This window comes from Bos javanicus, chromosome 15, assembly GCF_032452875.1.
Source record: "Bos javanicus breed banteng chromosome 15, ARS-OSU_banteng_1.0, whole genome shotgun sequence".
Lineage (NCBI taxonomy): Eukaryota > Metazoa > Chordata > Mammalia > Artiodactyla > Bovidae > Bos > Bos javanicus.
In genome coordinates, this window is record NC_083882.1 from 17,406,875 (window position 1) to 17,429,593 (window position 22,719).

The 22,719-nt window shown below is 38.7% G+C and overlaps 1 protein-coding gene across 1 annotated transcript in view; it reads right to left on the minus strand.

Moving 5' to 3' along the window:
• Nucleotides 1-386: 386 nt before the first annotated feature.
• SLC35F2 (solute carrier family 35 member F2) overlaps nucleotides 387-22,719 on the minus strand; it is a 58,404-nt gene continuing 36,071 nt past the window's right edge. Inside the window, exons 2-8 of the mRNA XM_061440224.1 lie at nucleotides 14,810-14,985; nucleotides 12,168-12,295; nucleotides 7,044-7,203; nucleotides 6,056-6,212; nucleotides 5,441-5,493; nucleotides 4,244-4,398; nucleotides 387-1,368 (exon numbers count right to left, since the gene is read on the minus strand). Of these exons, the coding sequence (XP_061296208.1) occupies nucleotides 1,183-1,368; nucleotides 4,244-4,398; nucleotides 5,441-5,493; nucleotides 6,056-6,212; nucleotides 7,044-7,203; nucleotides 12,168-12,295; nucleotides 14,810-14,985 (1,015 nt within the window). The 3' untranslated portion in view covers nucleotides 387-1,182. The remainder of the gene's footprint in view (nucleotides 1,369-4,243; nucleotides 4,399-5,440; nucleotides 5,494-6,055; nucleotides 6,213-7,043; nucleotides 7,204-12,167; nucleotides 12,296-14,809; nucleotides 14,986-22,719) is intronic.

Here is a 22,719-nt window from a genome sequence, read left to right on the forward strand (position 1 = left end):
TCAGTGTATTAATCAAACTGGAAGTCTTCTCCAAAGAGTCAAACATTTTAACATAACCTTTTTCCACTCACTGACAGTTGTTAACGGTAAAGAGTGAAAACCAAACATCAGTTTTAACTGGCTGCAGGAAATGAAAGATTATTTCACTTTAAAAAGTTTTCTTAAAAAATTCATTAAGGTAATTCAAAAGTTTTAAATATTTATCCCAGCAAACAACTTGGGAGCTTGCTCTGATTTCCCCTCCATTCTGACATACCCCAAATAGATAAGGCTGTCCCACCTTAAGAAGACATGATTCTAAAAAGTTGTATATGAGGAAATCTTGAATATATTGTCATTTAAAATCCACAAGGGGAATTAGGTAATCAAAGAAACCACACAGTAAATATATTTCCATGAAATCAAAATCTTTTAATAATACGAATTTACCCTCAGTTTCATTATTATATTTTTCACCCCAAAAAGTTCACATACAGAGTTTTTACAAAGTGGTATTCTGGCAGTTGATATCATAATGACGCTGCATATTAACACTCTGTATTGAAGAGGTATCATAAAAATCGCATGGCACATTATTTGCTAAGAAGTAGCATAGTAACAATTGGGAGAAGGTTCCTAGGTTTACTGTACTCTACTTGACGGCTTCTATGGTACTCACAGTTGTATCTCAGGATTTCTCAAGTGCTGCCCCACCCATTTTTCCCTTTCCTAAAAGGCCACAAAGCTTGTGGACAATAATTGGCTCAGCACATCAGGTGCCTCAAAATGAGGAAAGCTACTCCCAACCACCCTGGGCTGCCCCTCCTCCTGACTACCTAGCCCATCCTGGACAGCCTGAGTCTGGCTCACACCCAAGTATCTGCCCAATCCTGCTTTCCCACCTGTGCTTCTAACAGCCCAGGATGCGCCCCATACCTTGTCTCCCTGACACTAACAGGTATTGGGCCCGAAACACACAGAAACACAATCCTAGCCTCAGCTTCTGCTCTATTTTGGCATTTCCACTTTTGATACATTATTTTAATATTCCTTTTAAAATCCAACTGGATCAAACCCAATGCTATGGAGTGTTCACTCTGATAAGTTTTCAAGTGTCCCAAAGCCGTAGGCTCTGCTTTATCCAGGTGACAGTTCCCAGCTTCCCAGGAAACCTCAGGGGGACGTGTATGCCTTCTTCTCCAGCTACAAGACTGCAGAGTGGGTCTCCTGCAGGTTCTCCTCAAGCTTCAGTCCCAGGTTGTCAATTCCAATGCTGGTGACTGGTGGTACACTGCTTTCAGCTGGCTCTGCCGTGCGCGTCGGGGTGGAGCAGTACAGGATGAACCCCACCATGATGACGGTGAAGGACAGGATGTAGAGTCCTGAAAACTAGGAGGAGAGGATAGGCTATGGATAGTGCTCTCTCACATACACATATCTTTGCTGCTGCCTTCTGTCCACTGAGTTTGGAGAGTTGCCTTCTCATAATCTTTTTATCTGAAAGTTGTCCAAGGAGATACTAAGGACCAAAACTGTCCCAAGTATGTGTACTGGTGAACGTGTGATCTCGGCCAACATTACCCAGCCCATCAGTCAACTGGGTGAAAAATCTTAGATCTTAGGAAACGACCTCTTGCCTTTCTCTGCAATAATACAGCTACATCCCACCTCACAACCAGTCCCACTTACTTAGTGGAGAGACTAAAACAGAAAGACCCAGATTTGGACCCTAGACACAACACATAACGATGGCATGGAACAATAAGAAAACAGAATGGGTTGGAGAAGGAAAAGAGAAATAAAATGAGGGAGAAGAAAAAGTGAGAGACATTCCCAGGGTAAAGAGAAACGAAATAGGTTTTGAAATGAGTATTACATAGATTGCTGGTCACCTCCAGCTGTGGGCTTCTACAGGTCACCATTGTTTTCAACATGTTAATGTTTCATAGATGCTCAATTACTTCTTAACCTTAAACTTTTAGAACCCTGGAATAGCCAGGGCCCTCCCCAAAGCTGGAAGGCCTCCAATGGATTCAGTGATGATGTAAAGCCAGTGATCATTTCAAGCAGAGCAGGAGCCAAACTAATTTCCTCCATGGGTTTCATTTTGGATCCAATCTCAGCACAGCACCCAGCACATAGCTAGTATTGAATAAATGTGTGTTTTTTTTTTTTTTGGGGGGGGGGGTGGGGTTCAGGGTGGGGGATGTGATTCAGAGAAGATTAAGGGATAGTTAAAGCTATTTAGAGTACCCTAAACTTTTGAAGACAGTATCATAAAAGTCAATTGTGCTCTGCCATAGAATGTTCGTTTTTAACTGTGAGGAAACCTAAGTAACTTATTCAAAACATGTTCTGCTTGATTTGGAGGTTTTAAATGTTTATAAGAAAAAAAGTCTTGTTCCTCTTAAGAAGTATTAATTGCCCGGTCATGTCTGACTCTTTGCAACCCCATGGACTGTAGACCACTAGGCTCCTCTGTCCACGGAATTCACCAGGCAAGAATACTGGAGTGGGTAGCCATTCTTTTCTCCAGAGGATCTTCCTAATCCAGGGATCGAACTCAGGTCTCCTGCATTACAGGCAGATTCTTTACCATCTGAGCCTCCAGGTGATTAAATGGAGGCACTTTTATTAGAAGAGAAAGACTCTGAGGGAGTGAGATAATAAGTCTCCTGAATTAAAGGCTCTTACCTTTTTTTTAATTCTACCCTTTGTGTCTGGACCTATACAGGAAGTTTCTGTGGCTACTCTGTTCGGTGAGTATTTACTAAAGATCAGTCCAGGGGGATGGAGTCTGACACCAATGAAGGTAGAAATTTTTAACATCTTCTTCAACTGTTTCAAAATATCAGAGCCCAAGTTATCTTAGATGCTACACTTTTTTAAATTGGTGATATATTAAGTTATGATCCTTTACTTAAAATTTTCTTCTAAACTCCTAGGTATCTTCCTTATGTTCTGTATGATTTCCAACCTCTGTAATTTACTCTGAAGATCACAGTGGACCTCCTCTTTCCTTTACTTGACCAAAAAGAATAAAATCTGATCCAGTTAAAAGTGAGCTGCTAGACATGCAGGGACAAAGAAACACGAAGCAAAAGAACTGCAAAGGAATTTGTTGTTTGCATGTTCCATTTTGAAAACAATAGTGTAAATCACATAGGCAAAAAAATGACACACAAAAAGGCTTTTTCTCATTAAAGTTAGTAGCAGTTAAAGAGCAAATATCTACATTTAGGGAGCTTATAATAGGTAGCGACAAGTGTATTTGCACTTTGAAGCTTTTATTTCTTTAAGCTTACTTCCTCCTTGGACATTATTTTACTTACGAGGGAAAGGTAAATATTAAACTACTAATGCTATCTCAATATGTTTAGTTTAAAAAAAAAAAGCACAGGTGAGCCAGGCCACAAGTTATACTGCAGAGCTTTCAAGCTTTCTCTGGTAGCCGTCACCTGGCCTTGAACTGCAGAATAAAATCACCCTGGTCCTCTAGAGGTAGCCATGTGAAATGCAATAACACCAGCACAGAACAGCTAACACACTTGAAAGGCTTGCTTTGTACCCCTTAATGATTGTTATCACAGGAAAGAACCTAAAGCCATCAAGATCACTGTTCTGATTCACTCTGACATCTGTCACTTTTTAATGATGCCACCAAAAAGCTATAAATACTTCTTCAGGCTTAGTTCGTGAATACCACAACCAGCAGGTTTTTTTTGCAAAGACAACAGCTATTTCCTATGACATAATCTTGAAAAGCAAAAATGGTTTACGCTTCTCAAGCAGAAATTTCTCGGAACACACTGAACTAGGCATTCTGAGTTCATGGTCAATTCCTGGGAATAGTGTCAATCAACACCATGTAATTTCCACCCAGATCTCAAACTTTGTAAGGATAAAGAAATACAGTTGCTATACCCAGCTAAAAGTAACATTACCAAGCAACAGCTGACATTCTATTTGTTCAAATGATTGTAATAGCAGGCAGTTTAACAAGCTTTATGCTATGGAAAGATAGATTTCTAAGGCAGTAAGAAATTCTTGCTAAGGAGATGAGAAGGTTTTATTTTGGGATCTAAAATTTTAAAGAAACCCACTGCTTCTTTTACACCAAACAAGTGTTCTTTTTTTTTTTTTTTAATTTTATTTTATTTTTAAACTTTACATAATTGTATTAGTTTTGCCAAATATCAAAATGAATCCTCCACAGGTATACATGTGTTCCCCATCCTTATTCGAACAAGATCTATTTGCTCACCTTATAGCCAAACAGAAAGAGTCCGAAGAAAAGACTGTAGAGGTCAGCTGTCAGGATGCCCAGGTTGACAGAAGTGGCACTGGTGACTTTGATCACCAGTGGCATGAAGCTATACAGGCAAAACATACAGAGGGCAAACGCCACAAATAGCAGGGCTGTGGGGGGGAAATGGAATATCCAGTGTTAAAGGAAGAAATCAAAAGATAAAGGACAAAGCTTGCCTGACGTAAAATTCCCTGGTCCTTTAACATACTGTCCACAAAGTCCCTCGTTAACAGTAAGCATTACAAATGAGACATACAAAGTTCTCATGTGATGTAGATGAAGAACTTAAAAAACCCAACTGAGTGTTAGATGATCAAGGCCATAGAATCTTGCTTACGGTGTAAGTTAACAGCTCTTTTCACTCCACGCTATCCACACCTGCCCGGAGAGGTGCCAATTATAAAAGCCATCATGGTTGGACACGATTTGTGTGGTTGAGTAAAGTATTCTTAGGGCATCAAAGGCGGTTGTTAGGGTCTTAACTTTTGTTCATCCCATAAGAGAGCTAGTCACGTGGGTGCTGAGTACTAAGTATCTCTGCTTCACAATCGCTTCTCCAACCTCACTCAACACACACACAGTACACACATAGGAAGTCTAAGTTATTTACTTGAATGAAATCATCCAAGCATGGTAAATGAATTTCAATTCAGTGACACTCATGCACTACTTTTTTCCATCCATAAGGTTCAAATCTTCCCTGACTGTCCCACTACTGCTTTCTTCTGTTGTTTATCTGTGCAGATGCTTAAGACTATCCGATGAGAGGAGTAATGCAAGGTGGTAGTGACTACACACCATCGGATTATTTAAGTTAATACTTCACTGACCATATCAGGCAGGCAATCTTCACAAGAAGTCTGAGGACACGAAATACAGATCTAGTTGAAAGCTAGTGTGACCAAAGGTCAGTCTTATTCCGAATTCCGAGTAAAGAAAGGTTATTCTTGAAGGTAAAGATTAAGGATTAACTTTTACGGGGGTTCATTTACAAGTTCTCAGAGAAAACCTGACATAAACCACTATAGTTTTCTGTGTACTAAATTACTCTGTGATTTTATATAAAAATGCCTAAATAGTATTATTAAAATATTTCTTGGTGTGTGTCAGGGAAAAGACTAAAAAAAAATTACTATATATATATATACATACCAATTTTCCAGTCCCAGTGAATGCTGGCAATATCCTTATATTCCACAATCAATCTGTGATGAAAACAAGAGGTCACAGAGACATCTTTATATAAATTTTCACTGTTTTATAAACAAGTAAGTTGCTTCAAGCTTTAAGTACTTCACTTTAAGTGCTTCAGCTTTTAAGGTGATGAATTATGTTGACTTTTGGTTTTCATAAAATATTAAAAAAAAAAACTATCTTTAATTAAATGACAAAGAATAAAACTCAAAGGAGTCCATAAACACATGTTTGACACCCCTAGAAGCACTGTTTAGTGGTAGTCAGCTACAGGAGGGAAACATGATATTATGAATAGGAAGTTAATATTTTCCAGGAATAACTGAAAAAGAAAGTCTTCACTGGTAATATAAAGTCTAATGATATTATAAGCAGGAATCTTAAGCATCAAACGTGTAAAAAAAAATGAGGCATAATTACTGACATTTCAACAATCTTCTAATAGATATTTAGCAAGTTACTAATTTCAAATATGAATTTAGGCCGAATAAACAATGAATGTTAGTAGCTGGAAACTAATCATCTATGACATATTTGCTGATTTTGTTTTTAAGGATATGTTTAGAATCTTACAGCTGTATGCCACTGATAATTGTTCCAAATAAGCCCACCATTCCTAAAAACTCCTTTCTGCTCAGCTTCTTCACGATGTATTCTTCACACACATTAGAAACAGCATAGAGGGAAGCTCCAAGAAGGACCAAGATGTCACCAATCAGTACATTATTACCTATAGAGAAGCCATAAAAAGGGATACATTGTCACTAGGGGAAAACTCTCCAGCTTGCTTCCAGAAGTTTATCTGGCTCATAATCATCTAAATAAGATTTTACAGAAGAAGAAACCCTGATTTTTAAAAGTTTAAAGACTCTTACTCTTCTCATTTTCTGGCACAATTCTGCTTTCATTTTTCTTGTTTTGGATCTTCAGGAGACTAACAGATTGGAAGATGGTGGTGTATACCATAATGTAAGGCCCCAGAAAATGATTCTATGACATGGGAAATTAATGGAATTTATTAATAGGAATTCACTGATAACTACAGGGAAGCAAGGTGATTTTCTCAATTAAAGGAGACACTGAAGTCGCTTGCAGATTGGGGAAATTCATAGACCTTATTTGGATTTTATAATATGAACTATCTCAACCTTGACATAAAGAATATCAAAATGTTCTCATCTACAGAGTAACTGAAATAGAAGTCATTTAGTGAACACAATGTCTCCTTTTTGATGGAAACAAAATCTACAGTAGGGTTTCCAGCAACTAATCTAAATGTATGGGCCAAAAGAAGATTATTGCAAATATATAAAGAAAGTTCTCTCTCAGGACACAGAACAAACTAGTGTGACAAAAAGTAAGGACTCTGGGCAGGTAGGAACATAGACTGCTTTGTTGAAGTGGTCATAGTAGCAGAAGCAAACAAATCTGAAAATAAAAATTTTAAGATAGGTAATCAGGACATGTTCTCTGCCGTTTACTTTATCTTTGCAAAATAAAAGTGAAGACATAAGCAAACTGTCTTCTGTGACTACACCAGAAACAAGTAACACAGTCTCACCTGTATTGTCTTCCCTCCCTGCTAATATGTCTGCACCAACCATAGTTCCTACACCCAACAGACAGACAGCCACAGCAATGAAGTGGATCACTCTGTATCTTGCATAAAGAACAAACCACGAAAGAGCCATCAACACAGGAATCCCAAAGCAATCCAAAAGCTGCATGAAAGGAGAAATAAATACCTTAAAATATCTCTCATTAGTGAAAAGATGACTAATAACAGAAATCGGTGTTTATTGAGCATTTATTATTGCCAGCCCTGTACTAAATGCTTTATCTGGATGAACTCATTTAATCCTCACAAGAACTCTATGAAACTGGAACTTCAACCTCCGTTTTATCCGTGAGGAAACCAAAGGCACAGAGAGGTTAAATGAGTTGCCCAAAACTACACAATTAAAAGTTTGGGAGTCAGTTGATGAACCCAGGAATTCTGCCCAACGGCCTATGCAATTTACTTCTGTATTCTCACTTGTGTTTGTCCTTAAGTCCAGTAGACATGTACCAATTCAGTCAATAAATATTGAAGTACGTGATATGTGGGAGACACTAATGGAGGAGGTGGAATGTAGAGAACCAGAGAGGTACAAAGTGGAGGATTTAGAAACTAGACAGAGAAAAATAGCATAACCAATGTTTAATTGCAGTTGGGCTTAAGAACAACAGAAAGAGCAGGTTATTATGAGAAAGCAAACAGACACCGTTTCCCTGACAAAGTGTCCAACCCCACCATGTAAGACAGATACTTGCTCACAGCAAATACTCTCGCTCATCTTCATCATATACTCCTCCACCACCTGTTGATCCTGGGTCCAGAAAATACTTGCTACACCCCTGATATTGCCAGTCTGAAAGGCAGGGGGATTAAGAGTGCCAAAATTATAGTAAATCCAAAATCTTTGCAAGATAAAGGAAAAAGAGATTTCATTCATTCGATTCTCAAAGGCACACATTTGTAGACTGCATTCAAGGATAAAATATATTCCTTTTACAAATAATGTTCCTGATGTTGCTATTTGATTGCTCATCCTGTTCTTTTTTTAACCTTGTCCCTGATGTGCTCTGTATCTATTTAGTCTAGGACAAGGCAGGCCCCTAAATCTCAGCAGCTTGTTTGATCCTGTCCACAGTTGTTTACTGATTGCCTTTCATTGCAATGTCAGGTATAGGAACGGGCACTTTGCCTTCTGTTATTTATTCCATCTATAGAACTCTAATCTCTTAAGTGCTTTATTGAGCCTGCCTGAATAACAAACCATTAAACGATGCAAATGATAATAGCTTGTCCTGGAAGATACCAAAAGAATCTAGCCATAGTGAGGTAATAAAATAGAAACTATATTTCTTAGACAAAAAAAGTAGACAAAAATCACTCTAAAAACTACCACAGAAGACTCTCTATCCTCAAATTGTGTCTTAAAATCAAACGTAAACCTCCTCTATTTTTACCATTTTTGGTGGGCAATGACTGGCCATATAAAGGAGGCACCTATATCTTGGTAAGAGCTCCCAAGGCCTCAGGCTCCAGCCCTGCCATTGACCAGCTGTGTGATCTCCAGCTAGTCAACTCTTGAGTCAAAATCTGAAATCAAGAAGTCAGACCAAATGATCTCATGGTACCTGCCCACTCTAAAGTTCCCTGACTTCTAATCTGGTATCTATTACAGTCAGTCATGTATCTAAACTGAAGCTTATCAAAATGTATTCCTGGTGACAGATGCCTTCTGCTTGATGCTTTTAGTTCTAAGAGCCATCTATTTAATTTAACCTTTAAAAATTATTGGCTAGATTTCTAATTTAAAAAAATAGATATGCAACAAGCAACAAAGGTTTACTGTGTGACATGGGGAACTATAGTCAATATCTTGTAATAACCTATAATGGAAAATAATTTCAAAAATAACGTGCGTATAAATGAATCAAACACCAAAAAAAATTCTACTTTTTGAAATTAAGTAATGTTTATCTTTTTGCCAGGTTCTCTAAATGTCCTATGAACATCTAATAACAACATATGAGATACAAAATTTTAAATATATTTGTGTAGGATATGATTAATACAAATTAATTGAATATAAACCTATTATATTTAAATTATTAATGACATCATTCAAGATGCTCCTATTCTTATTTTTTCTGCACTTGATAAAATATTCTCAGAGAAATGTTAATATGTCTCACTATGATTATATTTTTTTCTTTTCCTTTATATTTCTTCTGATTTTTCCTTTATGTATCTTTGTTTCTTTGTTGATAAGATATCTAATGGTTTATGATATCTATCTTCTTTGTGAATTGCTCCTTTTATCATTAAAAATATTCATCTTTGCTTTAAAAAAATTATTATATAGACACAAGAAGTAAGAACCTAGAATGAGGGGGAAGGATGGATATAAACATAAATCAGACTTTGTTAGTGATACAATGGAGTATACTCTATAGAGAAGAAAATGAAATCAAATTAGGCCTTTGAGAAGGGGCTTTGAAAAGGATGCATTCTAGAAATAATACAGCAACATGAGAGAAGCTGGCTATGGGTAGGGAATGTGTAGATGTGGCAAGTGAAATGAGAAGTAACATGAGTGGAAAGCTAGGCCAGCAATGTGGCACACATCATGAACCACTGCATTAGTATTTACAATTACAGAATCCTTGAAGGAAGAGAATCCTTAAGAAAGAGGTTCCAAGACCATCCAATTATACTTCCACCCTCTCAGGGGGAATTCCCTGGTGGTCCAGTGGTTAGGACTCTGTGCTTCCACTGCAGGGGCACTGGTTCCATACCTGGTTGGTAAACTAAGATCCTGCATGTTGTGTGTCTATAAAGAAACAAACAAGCAAACTTCCACCCTTTCAGATTAACCAGACTAGAGGTTTACTCAAGGAGATAATCTGATTGAAGAATTCCAATGGCAGGCACTCTTCACTGCTGGAAGGAGGTTTAGTTGTTAGATGCACTTGTTATAATATGGCTTCCTAGGACCATAAGTACTTAATTTTTGACAACCAAATGCTTAGGTTTTTCTAAGAGGCTAGGATGAAAGAAATTGTTTGAGATTAGTTTAAGGCGTGAACTTTAGTCATAAAACCTCAGTGTAAGTATTTTGCTTAGCTCTGTTTAGACCTGTACCAATTCAAAACTTCTAATCATCATCTGTCACAGATCAAAATTTCTGGAAATTATAATCAAGCAATTAAATTGTGTGTGAGATCACAGGTAGATGTGACTAGAAAAATGCCATTTTCTGTATTTGTTGTTGTTTACTCACTAAGTTGTGTCTGAATCTGCAACTCCATGAAACGCAGCATGCCAGGCTTTCCTGTTCTTCGCTATTTCCCAGAGTTTGCTCAAACTCATGTTCATTGAGTCGGTGATGCCATGCAACCATCTCATCCTCTGTCACCCCCTTCTCCTCCTGCACTCAATCTTTCCCAGCATCAGGGTCTTTTCCAATGAGTCGGCTCTTTTATATAGAGTACATTTTCTATATACTTACACTCTTATTATTCATTGCTAAAAGTACACTTAATACTATTTGTGATGAATGAATCTTCTAGGTAACTCCTGGTTTTAATTTCTATGAAATTCTGAGTTTTTCATGTGCCTCTTATGATGTCTGTCTTACAAAAGATTTCCTATCTTTCCCACCAGGCTCCTCTGTCCATGGGATTTTCCAGGCGAGAATACTGGAGTGGGTTGTCATTTCCTTCTACAGGGGATCTTCCCGACCCAGGGATGAAACCCGCGTCTTCTGCTTGACAGGCAGATTCTTTTTACCACTGAGCCACCTGGGAAGCCCAGAGGACAATGCTTAGCACAGTATTAAAAAGCATTCTGGTAATAATAGCATTTAATGCATATTCACATCAGAAAAATACTGAGTTTCATTAATCATTCATCTTTCTCTTTAAATCTTCAATTTTTCATGTTCCTTAAATTTGGAGATAAGACCATCTCTGTTTTATAGGAAAAAGTGAAGCAACAGGAATTCTCTGGCGGTCCAGTGGTAGAGACTCTGTGCTTTCACTGCTGAGAGCACAGGTCCAGTCTCTCCTTGGTTGAGAACTAAGATTCTATAAGTTATACAGCACAGCCAAAAAAAAAGATGCATCCAAAGTCATAAATTCAGGGACCTCCCTGGTGGTCCACTGGCTAAGATTCTGCGATTCCAATGCAGGGAGCTCAGGTTTGATCCCTGATAAAGAAAGTAGATACCACATGCCGCAACCATTTTTTTTAAAGTCATAAATTCAGTGAACTGTGAAGTCTAAACCTGACATGGGAATCTATTTTACATGATTTACATGGAGATGTAAATCTCCATTTACAACACATTTTATTGTTAGCGATAAGGAGTCAGTGTTATGATACATCCCACAGTTTGCTAACGTTAAGACAACTCTTTTCTTTTTTTAGGGTGTGTCACATAGCTTGCTGGATCTTGGTTCCCCGATCAGGGATCAAACTCAGCCACAGCAGTGAAAGTCCAGAATCCTAACCACTAAGGCCACCAGGGATCTCCCTAATGTTAAGACAACTTAATCAGTCGTCCTCAACTCCACCATGTTGAAAAGTACTGCAATGTAGGAACATTTTTCTTTCAATCTAATGAGAATAACCTAGAAAAGGAATAGATATAAGTTTTACTTTTGGCTACCACCCTTACCCAAAATGTCTAATGCCCTCTTAGACAACAGACAACAAAAAGACAACAACCTATTTGTTGTCTTAGATATCCACTTTACTTGTAAGACTCCAACTTTTCTGGGACACAATAGTATATTCACTTTATATGCCATTTTTAAGCAACACACAAAATAGAACTCTTGCCAATATCACAGCATTGATTGCCAACTAAGTATTTATGTTTACTTGGTAGCAACTGTTCTATTCATCTATAGCATTAGCAGTTTGGGAACAGATTAACTTCTACATGTTTTCACTAATTTCAGGAAGCCTTTCTCATTAGCACACATGCTCCACTGGAAAACAGATAGCATCCACTGTTTTTAGTTTTTTTCTGAGTGAACAGGTTCTTAGGCAAATTAGCTGAGTACATATGAGTTCAGATTCCTCTCTTAAAGTTAAAAAATCCAAACTGGTCAGAGGACTCCTTCTTACCTGGACACTGGTTAGAGTTGTGTACTGGTATGCTCTGACAATCAGGTAATTAGCTTCTACATCTGCTAGTCCAAGCAGGATGTACTTCCACCATTTCTTTTTCAAGATGCATAAAAGATTATCACTACCTGGTTAAAAGAAATCTAGATTAGGACATGTTACTTGAAAATTATTCCATGCATGTTAATCTAGAGATAGTGAAAGCTAGTGTTTGCGCTGGGCTGTGCTTGGTCGCTCAGTTGTGTCTGACTCTGTGTGACCCTACAGACTGTAGCCCACCAGGCTTCTCTGCCCATGGGGATTCTCCAGACAAGAATACTGGAGTGGATTGCCATGCCCTCCTCCAGGGGATCTTTCTAACCCAGGGACCGAACCCAGGTCTCCTGCATTACAGGCACATACTTTACCACTATGTACATTGAACATGGTCCCTCCTAATGTCCATTACTCATAACTCAAACTCCTGCAACAGCTCAGCAGTCAGTCAGATTTTTTTCTAGTATGAGGCCCAAGCTAAGGTGTCATCATAGACCAAGTGCTCAATGAAAACACCAAAGATAAAGGAAGTAAGAGTGGTTAAATTTGTTGAATTCCTTTTTCTTTCCTACTGCAACAGAAATATAACATCCAGATCATCCTAGGAAATGAAATGTGTGTCTTATAAATTTATCAAACAGACCAAAACTCTGTTTGTGGTCATTCTTTTGGAAAAGATCTGCTTTCAACAGGAAATTAAGCCAGTGGTAAGTTTGGAAAAACAACTTAGTGGCATCTAAATTCTATTTATTCAAGTTAACTGTGAATCAATTCTTTGGAGAATCTAGCATCACAAGGAGATATAGAGTTGGCAGATATACAAGAAGGCTTTATGGGTAAGATAACCTGCAAAGAAATAAAGGTAGAGAGAATTATAGTCAAATTCTGTTATTGTTGTCACTCAGTTGTGTCTGACTCTTCACAACCCCATGGACTGCAGTACGCCAGCCTTCCCTGTCCTTCACTATCTCCCAGAGTTTGCTCAAACTCATATCCATTGAGTCCATGATGCCATCCAACTATCTCATCCTCTGTTCCCCGCTTCTCCTCCTACCCGCAATCTTTCCCAGCATCAGAGTCTTTTCCAGTTAGTCAGCTCTTTGCATCATGTCACCAAAGTACTGGAGCTTCAGCTTCAGCATCAGTCCTTCCAATGAATTATTCAGGGTTGATTTCCTTTAGGATTGACTGGTTGGATCTCCTTGCAGTCCAAGGGACTCTCAAGAGTCTTCTCCAACACCACAGTTCAAAAGCATCAATTCTTCAGTGCTCAGCTTTCTATATGGTCCAACTCTCACATCCATACACGACTACTGGAAAAACCATAGCTTTGACTATACAAACCTTTGTCAGCAAAGTAATGTCTCTGCTTTTTAATATGCTGTCTAGGTTGGTCATAGTTTTTCTTCCAAGGAGCAAGTGTCTTTTAATTTCATGGCTACAGTCACCATCCTCAATAATTATCATTAAATCCCAACTAGCAGGAATATCCTGAAAACACAGTCTTCCTAACATGAGATAGCATGGAAGGCATCTATTAATAATAACCATCCGTTGCGGGACTTCAATGACTTATTTATATATCATTTTTTTAGTGGTAAAGAATCTGCTAGCAATGCAGGAGAAGGGGGTTCAATCTCTGGGTCAGGAAGAACCCCTGGAGAAGAAAATGGCAAACCACTCCAGTATTCTTGCCTGAGAAATCCCATGGACAGAGGAGCCTGGTGGGCTAAAGTCCATGGGGTCGCAAAGTCAGACAACATTTAGCAACTAAACACAATAATAACCATCCCTTAGAGGGACTTCACTGATACATTTACAAATCATACTGACTTCCTAAAGGCCAGTTCTTACAGAGAGGAGCAAATTCTGGGGCTATTAACCACGACATACCGGTTCTATTTCCAGCTCCTACAGCTCTTGCCAAATTTGGTGATATCCCCTTAGGATATTTTCCCCTTCTCATAATTGGCTTCCACTTTCTTTCAAAAGTAAGTTCTTTATCCTGACATATAGGAATACCATTGATGTATTAATGTTCATATTAAAACCACCACACTTGTAATTTTATCATATGCTTTAAATGTGATTAAAATGGTAGTATTCCACCCTCCCAGTCTGGGTTACCCATTGTCTTTACACTCTTGAAATCAATCTTGTGATAAGATGTTAATTCCGTGTTTTGTTTCTCTCACATTTACAGGCAGTGGTGCTCTACTTAGCATTCTCCACTTAGCTGGAAATATGTATTTTGGAAAGTGAGGTTCTTAACTTTTTAGGTGTTTTTAATACTGTCTTTTAAATTGATCAACCACAGGCGAGAAAAAAGGTGTAACTTATAATGGCATTTACTTTTTTTTTTTTTTGACAAATCCTATGTTACAGGTTGATGCTACTCATTTTAATAAACAATTTCAGAGAGCTATACATAAATCTCTGGTATTAACTTCATAGAATTCGGGGTGTCATACCTTTCTAGTGACTTTTATAAAAAAAGCAGTAGTTTCCTGTTCTTGGTTTTGGTTTGGGCTCATGTTTTATTTTTTGAATGTATAGAGCCAAACATTTTTATGAAGATAATTTGTTAAAAAGGTAATTTGACATACCTGATTGAAATGCCAGCATCACTGTATAAATTAGAAACAGCAAACAATAGTTGATAAAGCTCTGAAGCATGGGAGTATTCACTTTATATCTTTCTGCCAAATACTGGCTGGTGATGGCTGTCCCACATATACACAAGGATAACATCTGACCTAAGGCAATTGTTTTCAAAATATTCCTGGAAAATAAAGGAGAAAATAAGAGTTACTGGTAAATAATTTATGTATTTCACACGCACACACACATTTTTTTAGGGCTAAACAAAAAGGAAAATGCTAATAATTCCAGGTGACTATTTATTTCATTTTATCACTTACTTCATATGCACAAAAAGTGTTGGATTTTCAGCGACTACAATTTTATTCTCTTTTATATTTCTAACTTCTCCCACAAAAATACATATTCCCCCAGTTCACTGATGATCTATTTAGAGATCATCTTGGTTACTTAGTAGCAGTGGTCACAGGACTGGAAAAGATCAGTTTTCATTCCAATCCTTAAGAAAGGCAATGCCAAAGAATGTTCAAACTACCGCACAATTGCACTCATCTCATATGCTAGTAAAGTAATGCTCAAAATTCTCCAAGCCAGGCTTCAGCAATACGTGAATCGTGAACTTCCAGATGTTCAAGCTGGTTTTAGAAAAGGCAGAGGAACCAGAGATCAAATTGCCAACATCTGCTGGATCATCGAAAAAGCAAGAGAGTTCCAGAAAAACATCTATCTCTGCTTTATTGACTATGCCAAAGCCTTTGACTGTGTGGATCACAATAAACTGTGGAAAATTCTGAAAGAGATGGGAATACCAGACCACCTGACCTGCCTCTGGAGAAACCTGTGTGCAGGTCAGGAAGCAAAGTTAGAACTGTACATGGAGCAACAGACTGGTTCTAAATAGGAAAAGGAGTACGTCAAGGCTGTATATTGTCACCCTGCTTATTTAACTTATATGCAGAGTACATCATGAGAAACGCTGGGCTGGAAGAAGCACAAGCTGGAATCAAGATTGCTGGGAGAAAGATCAATAACCTCAGATATGCAGATGATGCCACCCTTATGGCAGAAAGTGAAGAAGAACTAAAGAGCCTCTTGATGAAAGTGAAAGAGGAGAGTGAAAAAGTTGGCTTAAAGCTCAACATTCAGAAAACTAAGGTCATGGCATCCAGTCTCATCACTTCATGGGAAATAGATGGGGAAACAGTGGAAACAGTGACAGACTTTATTTATATTTTGGGGCTCCAAAATCACTGCAGATGGTAACTGCAGCCATGAAATTAAAAGATGTTTGCTCCTTGGAAGGAAAGTTATGACCAACCTAGATAGCATATTCAAAAGCAGAGACAATACTTTGTCAACAAAGGTCTGTCTAGTAAAGGCTATAGTTTTTCCAGTGGTTATGTATGGATGTGAGAGTTGGACTATAAAGAAGGCTGAGGGCCAAAAAATTGATGCTTTTGAACTGTGGTGTTGGAGAAGACTCTTGAGAGTCCCTTGGACTACAAGGAGATTCAACCAGTCCATCCTAAAGGAGATCAGTCCTGAATATTCATTGGAAGGACTGATGCTGAATCTGAAGCTCCAATACTTTGGCCACATGATGTAAAGAGCCGACTCACTGGAAAAGACCCTGATGCTAGGAAAGATTGAGGGCAGAAGGAGAAGGGGACGACAGAGGATGAGATGGTTGGATGGCATCACCGACTCAACGGACATGAGTTTGGGTAAACTCTGGGAGCTGGTGATGGACAGGGAGACCTGGCATGCTGCAGTTCATGGCGTTGCAAAGAGTCAGACATGATTGAGCAACTGAACTGAACTGATTACTTAGCTATGTCATGTATTATTTGAATGGTGTGTGTGTTATTTTTTAAAACTCAACTTTAACTCTAGTTTTAAAGTTTTTCTGTTCATTAAATGTTTAACATTTTCTTATCCTTTCATTCTCCCAGAGACTTGGTTTCTTCAACTAGAAGCAGAGACTTTCAGTGTTACCTACATGTTAGAGTCACAGAGCTTTTAAAAATATTAATACCCCAGATTGCACCTCAGACCAATTATATTGTCACCTCGAGGGGTGGGTCCAGGGGTCAGTGATGTTCAGAGCTCCCCAAGTAATCCCAAAAGCAGCCAAGACTGTGAATCACCACTTCAGAGATGCATACTTTGTATCCAGAGTAGAATAAGATCTAGAGCCTACCCTTCTGCATTTTAAAAGAGAAGTACCTTAGCAACCAAATAAAAATTGCAGAAAGCAAACCACACAAACCACTGTTTTTCATTACAGAAAGCAATCTTATAACAGTGGTACAAGTGAAAAAGGGCTGAGAGAGCACAAAGGTTAATTCTGAATGAGGGAGTTAGCAGGCAGAGGGAAAACTGAGAAAAGTTTTATGAAACAGATGATTTTTCAGTTAGATTTGGATGTGTATAAGAGGTTTCTAGAGGAAGAAGTAGGGAGAAGGGAATCCAATAAGTAACTGTAGGCCCAAGTGTAGAGGCACAAACATGCAATAGTAGGTTCTGGAAGCAAGTGGTCTATGCCTAGGGCACAAGTGCAAAGAGCTGTGGGCAAGAAGCCTGGAAAAGTAACTGGAGGCCAGGCTGTAAATGGTAACTCTGGTGACCAAAAGGCGGACCAAAGGTTAGAAAATCAGTATAAAGATCCATGGCTGAGCTAAAGCTACAGCAATATGGATGTTAAGTAGAGAATGATATGAAAGACTCACAGAGCCTACTGATCCATTGTATCTCAGGTGAGTAAAGTGAAAGTTGTTCAGTTGTGTCCAACTCATTGTGACCCCATGTACTGTGCAGTCCATGGGATTCTCCAGGCCGGAATACTGGAGTGGGTAGCCTTTCCCTTCTCCAGGGGATCTTCCCAACCCAGGGATTGAACCCAGGTCTCCTGCATTGCAGGCGGATTCTTTACTAGCTGAGCCAGAAGGGAAGCCCAAGCATACTGGAGTGGGTAGACTATCCCTTCTCCAGCAGATCTTCCTGACCCAGGAATTGAATCAGGGTCTCCTGCATTGCAGGCGAATTCTTTCCCAACTGAGCTATCAGGGAGGAGGTATTAAAAATGATGTCTGGGTTTCTAGACTAGACAACTGGATGGATATGAGGTTGCTGACCAAGTCAGGGAATATAGGGTGAGATGTAGGTTTAGGAAAGGGAGAGTATGAGTTCAGTGTGAGAGCACTAGAAGTTGAGGTGGCTGGAATGTCTAAGAAAAAAACATTAAGACATTTGTGACAGGCAGACTCTAAGACGGCCACAGTGAATCTCTGTTTCTGGATAGCTCTGTTCTGTGTAATCTCTTCCATTTGAACATGAGTTGGATCTTTAATTTGACTCTAACCATTAGAATTCAAATAAAATAATGGGATACCAGACTGTACAACACAGAGAATACACCCAATATTTTATAGTTACTACAAATGGAGTAAAACCTTTAAAAATTGTGAATCATTACATGGTACAGCTGTAATTTATATACTATTGTACATCAACTATACTTCAATATAAAAAAAACCCCAGGCTGCCACTTCCATGAATACATTAGATGAGGTTATAACTTCCATCTTGCTAGCCAACTCTACTGATTCTCTTCCTTACTGGTTCTAATCAAACAAGCTGCTATATAAAGAGGCCCACATGGCAAGGAACAAATGGTGGCCTCTGGTCAACAACCAGTAAGGAATTGAGACCCTGAGTCCACCAGTCTCCAAGGAAATAAATCTCACCAACATCAACACAAGCTTGGAAGCATTTTCTCCCCAGTCGTGGCTTCAGATGAGACTCCATCCCTAGCCAACATCATGACTGCAGCCTTATGAGAGATCTGAAGCGGAGAGCAGAGCTAAGCCATGCCCAAATGCCTCATCCATCAAAACTATAAGATAACAAGTGTATTGTTTTAAGCCACTAAATTTGAGGCAATTTGTTATACAGTAGCAAGAGATAAAAAATACACAGTTGAAACTCTGAACTTCAGAAAGACTGTATCTATATCTGTTTTGCTCTCCACTACATATCCAGTGCTAGCACTTTGCTGTCACTCAATAAATATTTGTCAAGTGAATGTAAATAGATAAAGAAATTACCAGATATGCCCAAACATATGGTCACCTCAAATATAAGACACTTTCCCACTTGTCCTATGAAGTGTAATAGTCGAAGAAAGACAACACATTACGAAAGTGCCATGATACAGAAACTAAGAGTACAAAAATATTTTAAGAAAGATGATATCAACAATACAACAGCCAAAACCTAAAGAGACAGAAAAAGGGTCATCATGGCTAAACAGACACAGTTGAAATGGCAAGCTGGAAGCTCCTAGATAGCTTGGAAAGAAAGCTTTTTGTTAGTGGTAGTAACTAAAGTCAGATTTCAGTGGGCTGACTGAGTTGAATATCAGTAAATTAATGCACCAAAATTTCTTGCCAAGAGAATGCATTGGTCATAACAAACACTCTCTTCCAACAACACAAGAGATGACTCTACACAGGGGCATCACCAGATGGTCGATACTGAAATCAGATGAATTATATTCATTACAGCCAAAGACTGAGAAGCTCTATACAGTTAGCAAAAACAAGACTGGGAACTGACTGCGGCTCAGATCATGAACACCATACTGATTTCAATAAAATTCAGACTTGAAGAAAGTAGGGAAAATCACTAGGCCATTCAGGCATGACCTAAATCAAATCCCTTATGATTATACAGTGGAAGTGACAAATAGATTCAAGGGATTAGATCTGATAGAGTCTCTGAAAAACTATGGACAGAGGTTTGTAACACTGTACAGGAGCCGGTGATCAAAACCATCCCCAAGAAAAAGAAATGCAAAAAGGCAAAATGGTTGTCTGAGGAGGACTTACAAATAGCTGAGAAAAGAAAAGAAATGAAAGGCAAAGGAGAAAAGGAAAGATATACCCATCTGAATGCAGAGTCCAAAGAATAGCAAGGAGAGATAAGAAAGCCTTCCTAAGTGATCAATGCAAAGAAATCGAGGCAAACAATAGAATAGGAAAGACTAGAGATCTCTTCAAGAAAATTAGAGATACCAAGGGAACATTTCATGCAAAGATGGGCACAATAAAGGACAGAAATGGTATGACCTAACAGAAGCAGAAGATATTAAAAAGAAGAGGCAAGAGTACACAGAACTGAACAAAAAAGGTCTTAATGACCCAGATAACCACGATGGTGTGGTCACTCACCTATAGCCAGACATCCTGAAGTGTGAAATCAAGTGGTCCTTAGGAAGCATTACTACAAACAAAGTTAGTGGAGGGGATGGGATTCCAGCTAAAGTAATTCAAATTCTAAAAGATGATGCTGTGAAAGTGCTACACTCAATATGCCAACAAATTTGGAAAACTCAGCAGTAGCCATAGGACTGGAAAAGGTGAATTTTCATTCCAATTCCAAAGAAAGGCAAGGCCAAAGAATGTTCAAACTACTGCACAATTACAGTCATTTCACATGCTAACAAGGTCATGCTCAAAATACAAGCTAGGCTTCAACAGTATGTGAACCGAGAACTTCCAGATGTTCAAGCTGGATTTAGAAAAGGCAGAGGAACCACAGATTAAATTGCCAACGTCTGTTGGATCACAGAAAAAGCAAGGGAATTCCAGATAAACATCTACTTCTACTTCATTGACTACATTAAAGCCTTTGACTGTGTGGATCACCACAAATTGTGGAAAATTCTTCAAGAGATGGGAATACTAGACCGTATTGCCTGAGAAACCTGTATGAAGGTCAAAAAGCAACAATTAAAACCAGACATGGAACAATGAACTGGTTCAATATTGGGAAAGGAGTACATCAAGACTGTGTATTGTCACCCTGCTTATTTAACTGATATACAGAGGACATCATGTGAAATGCCAGCGTGGATGAATTGCAAACTGGAATTAAGATTGCCAGGAGAAATATCAATAACCTCAGACATGCAGATGATACTACCCTAATGGCAGAAAGCAAAGAAGAACTAAAGAGCCTCTTGATGAAAGTGAAAGAAGAGAGTGAAAAAGCTGGCTTAAAACTCAACATTCAAAAAACAAAGATCATGGCATCTGGTCCCATCACTTCATGGCAAATGGATGGGGAAAACAATGGAAACAGTGACAGACTTTATTTTTTTGGGCTCCAAAATCACTGCAGACAGTGACTGCAGCCATGAAATTAAGACACTTGCTCCTTGAAAGAAAAGCTATGACCAACCTAGACAGTGCATTAAAAAGCAGAGACATTACTTTGCTGACAAATGTTCATATAGTCAAAGCTATGGGTTTTCCGGTAACCACTAACAGATGTGAGAGTCAGACCATAAAGAAATCTGAGTGCAGAAGAACTTATGCTTTCAAACTGTTGTCCTGGAGAAGACTCTTGAGAGTCCCTTGGACAACAAGGAAATCAAACCAGTCACTCCTAAAGAAATTAACCTTGAATATTCATTGGAAAGATTGCTGCTAAAACTTTGGCCACCTGATGCAAAGAGCTGACTCACTGGAAAAGGCCTTGATGCTGGGAAAGATTGAGGGTAGGAGTTGAAGGCCCAAGAGAGGATAAGATGATTGAATGGCATCATCAACTCAATGGACATGAGTTTGAGCAAACTCTGGGAAAAATCATCAACTCAATGGACATGAGTTTGAGCAAACTCTGGGAAAAATCATCAACTCAATGGACATGAGTTTGAGCAAACTCTGGGAAGTAGCGAAGAACAGGGAAGCCTGGCGTGCTGCAATCCATGGGGTTGTAAAGAGTTGGACATGACTGATCGATGGAACAACAATGCACCAAACATAAACAGCTCTATTTTTTAAAAAAGATGAAAAGGAGAACAGGAATGGGGAAAGAGTTTGAAGAATAAGCAGCAGTGTTGAGGACAAGTTTTCTGCTAGCTTGTTTTTTTAACTATTATCTTGTCTGTAGACCAAGGAAACTTAAACAAGATTGGGAGATGGGCAGAAGGCAATATGGTGAAAACTTAAAAGGAACTTAAAAAAAATTAAAAGCGATGATGAAGACATATAGTTCATGGAAGTTTCAGGGAGCAGGACTGAGAATCCTGGAACTTTTATTTAAATGTTCTCTACATAAATACTTTCTTCCAGAGTTGCTCTTAGCAAAATAGAAAATACCAATACCACAGAAGACACAGAATATCTGTTCTACGAATTTACAGTTTGGGGTTTTTTGTTGTTGTTGTTGTATTTTTTGGAATATTTGTTTCAGTAATTTGCAATTAACCTCAAACAATCCCAACACAGGCAAAAATAAAAAGGGGAAGCTTGCTGGGTGAGACAACCCTAATTATAGAGCATCTACCATGTGCCAGGCCATGAGAATACAAAAACTGGATAGGCACTTTCTGTGCCTCAAAGGCTCAGAGACCACTGGGGATAAGCAGGCATTTAAACTAGTAACTAGGGCACAGACAGACAAGCACAAAAATAGGCTAGTTACCAAAACTTCATGAATTCACTAGACAGGCACAGTAAGGAGAGATATCTCAAGCAGAAGGAATACAAGTACCAAGGCCCAGGGCTCTAAAACAACATGGCACATTCAGGGATTTCAAGTGAGTTAGTACAGCTGTAGCTCAGAGGACAGGAGAGAAAAACAGCGGCAGCAGATGATGGAAAAGTCAATAAAAGTGAGATCAAGAAAAGATCTAAAGTCAGTTCTAAAGCTGGTATCTTATCTGCTGGTGGCAAGCTCATTGAAATCTTCTCAATAGAAGGGAAAAAAGTGACTAGCAAGGCAGAAACCGGGCATGCCTGGGTGCCTATATGTCATAACACAGCACCAAAACCTTACTCTTAATTCCTGCCAAATTAAAGAGGAAATTTGTCAGAGGCAGGTCTGTCTAATAAAATACGCAGTTTTC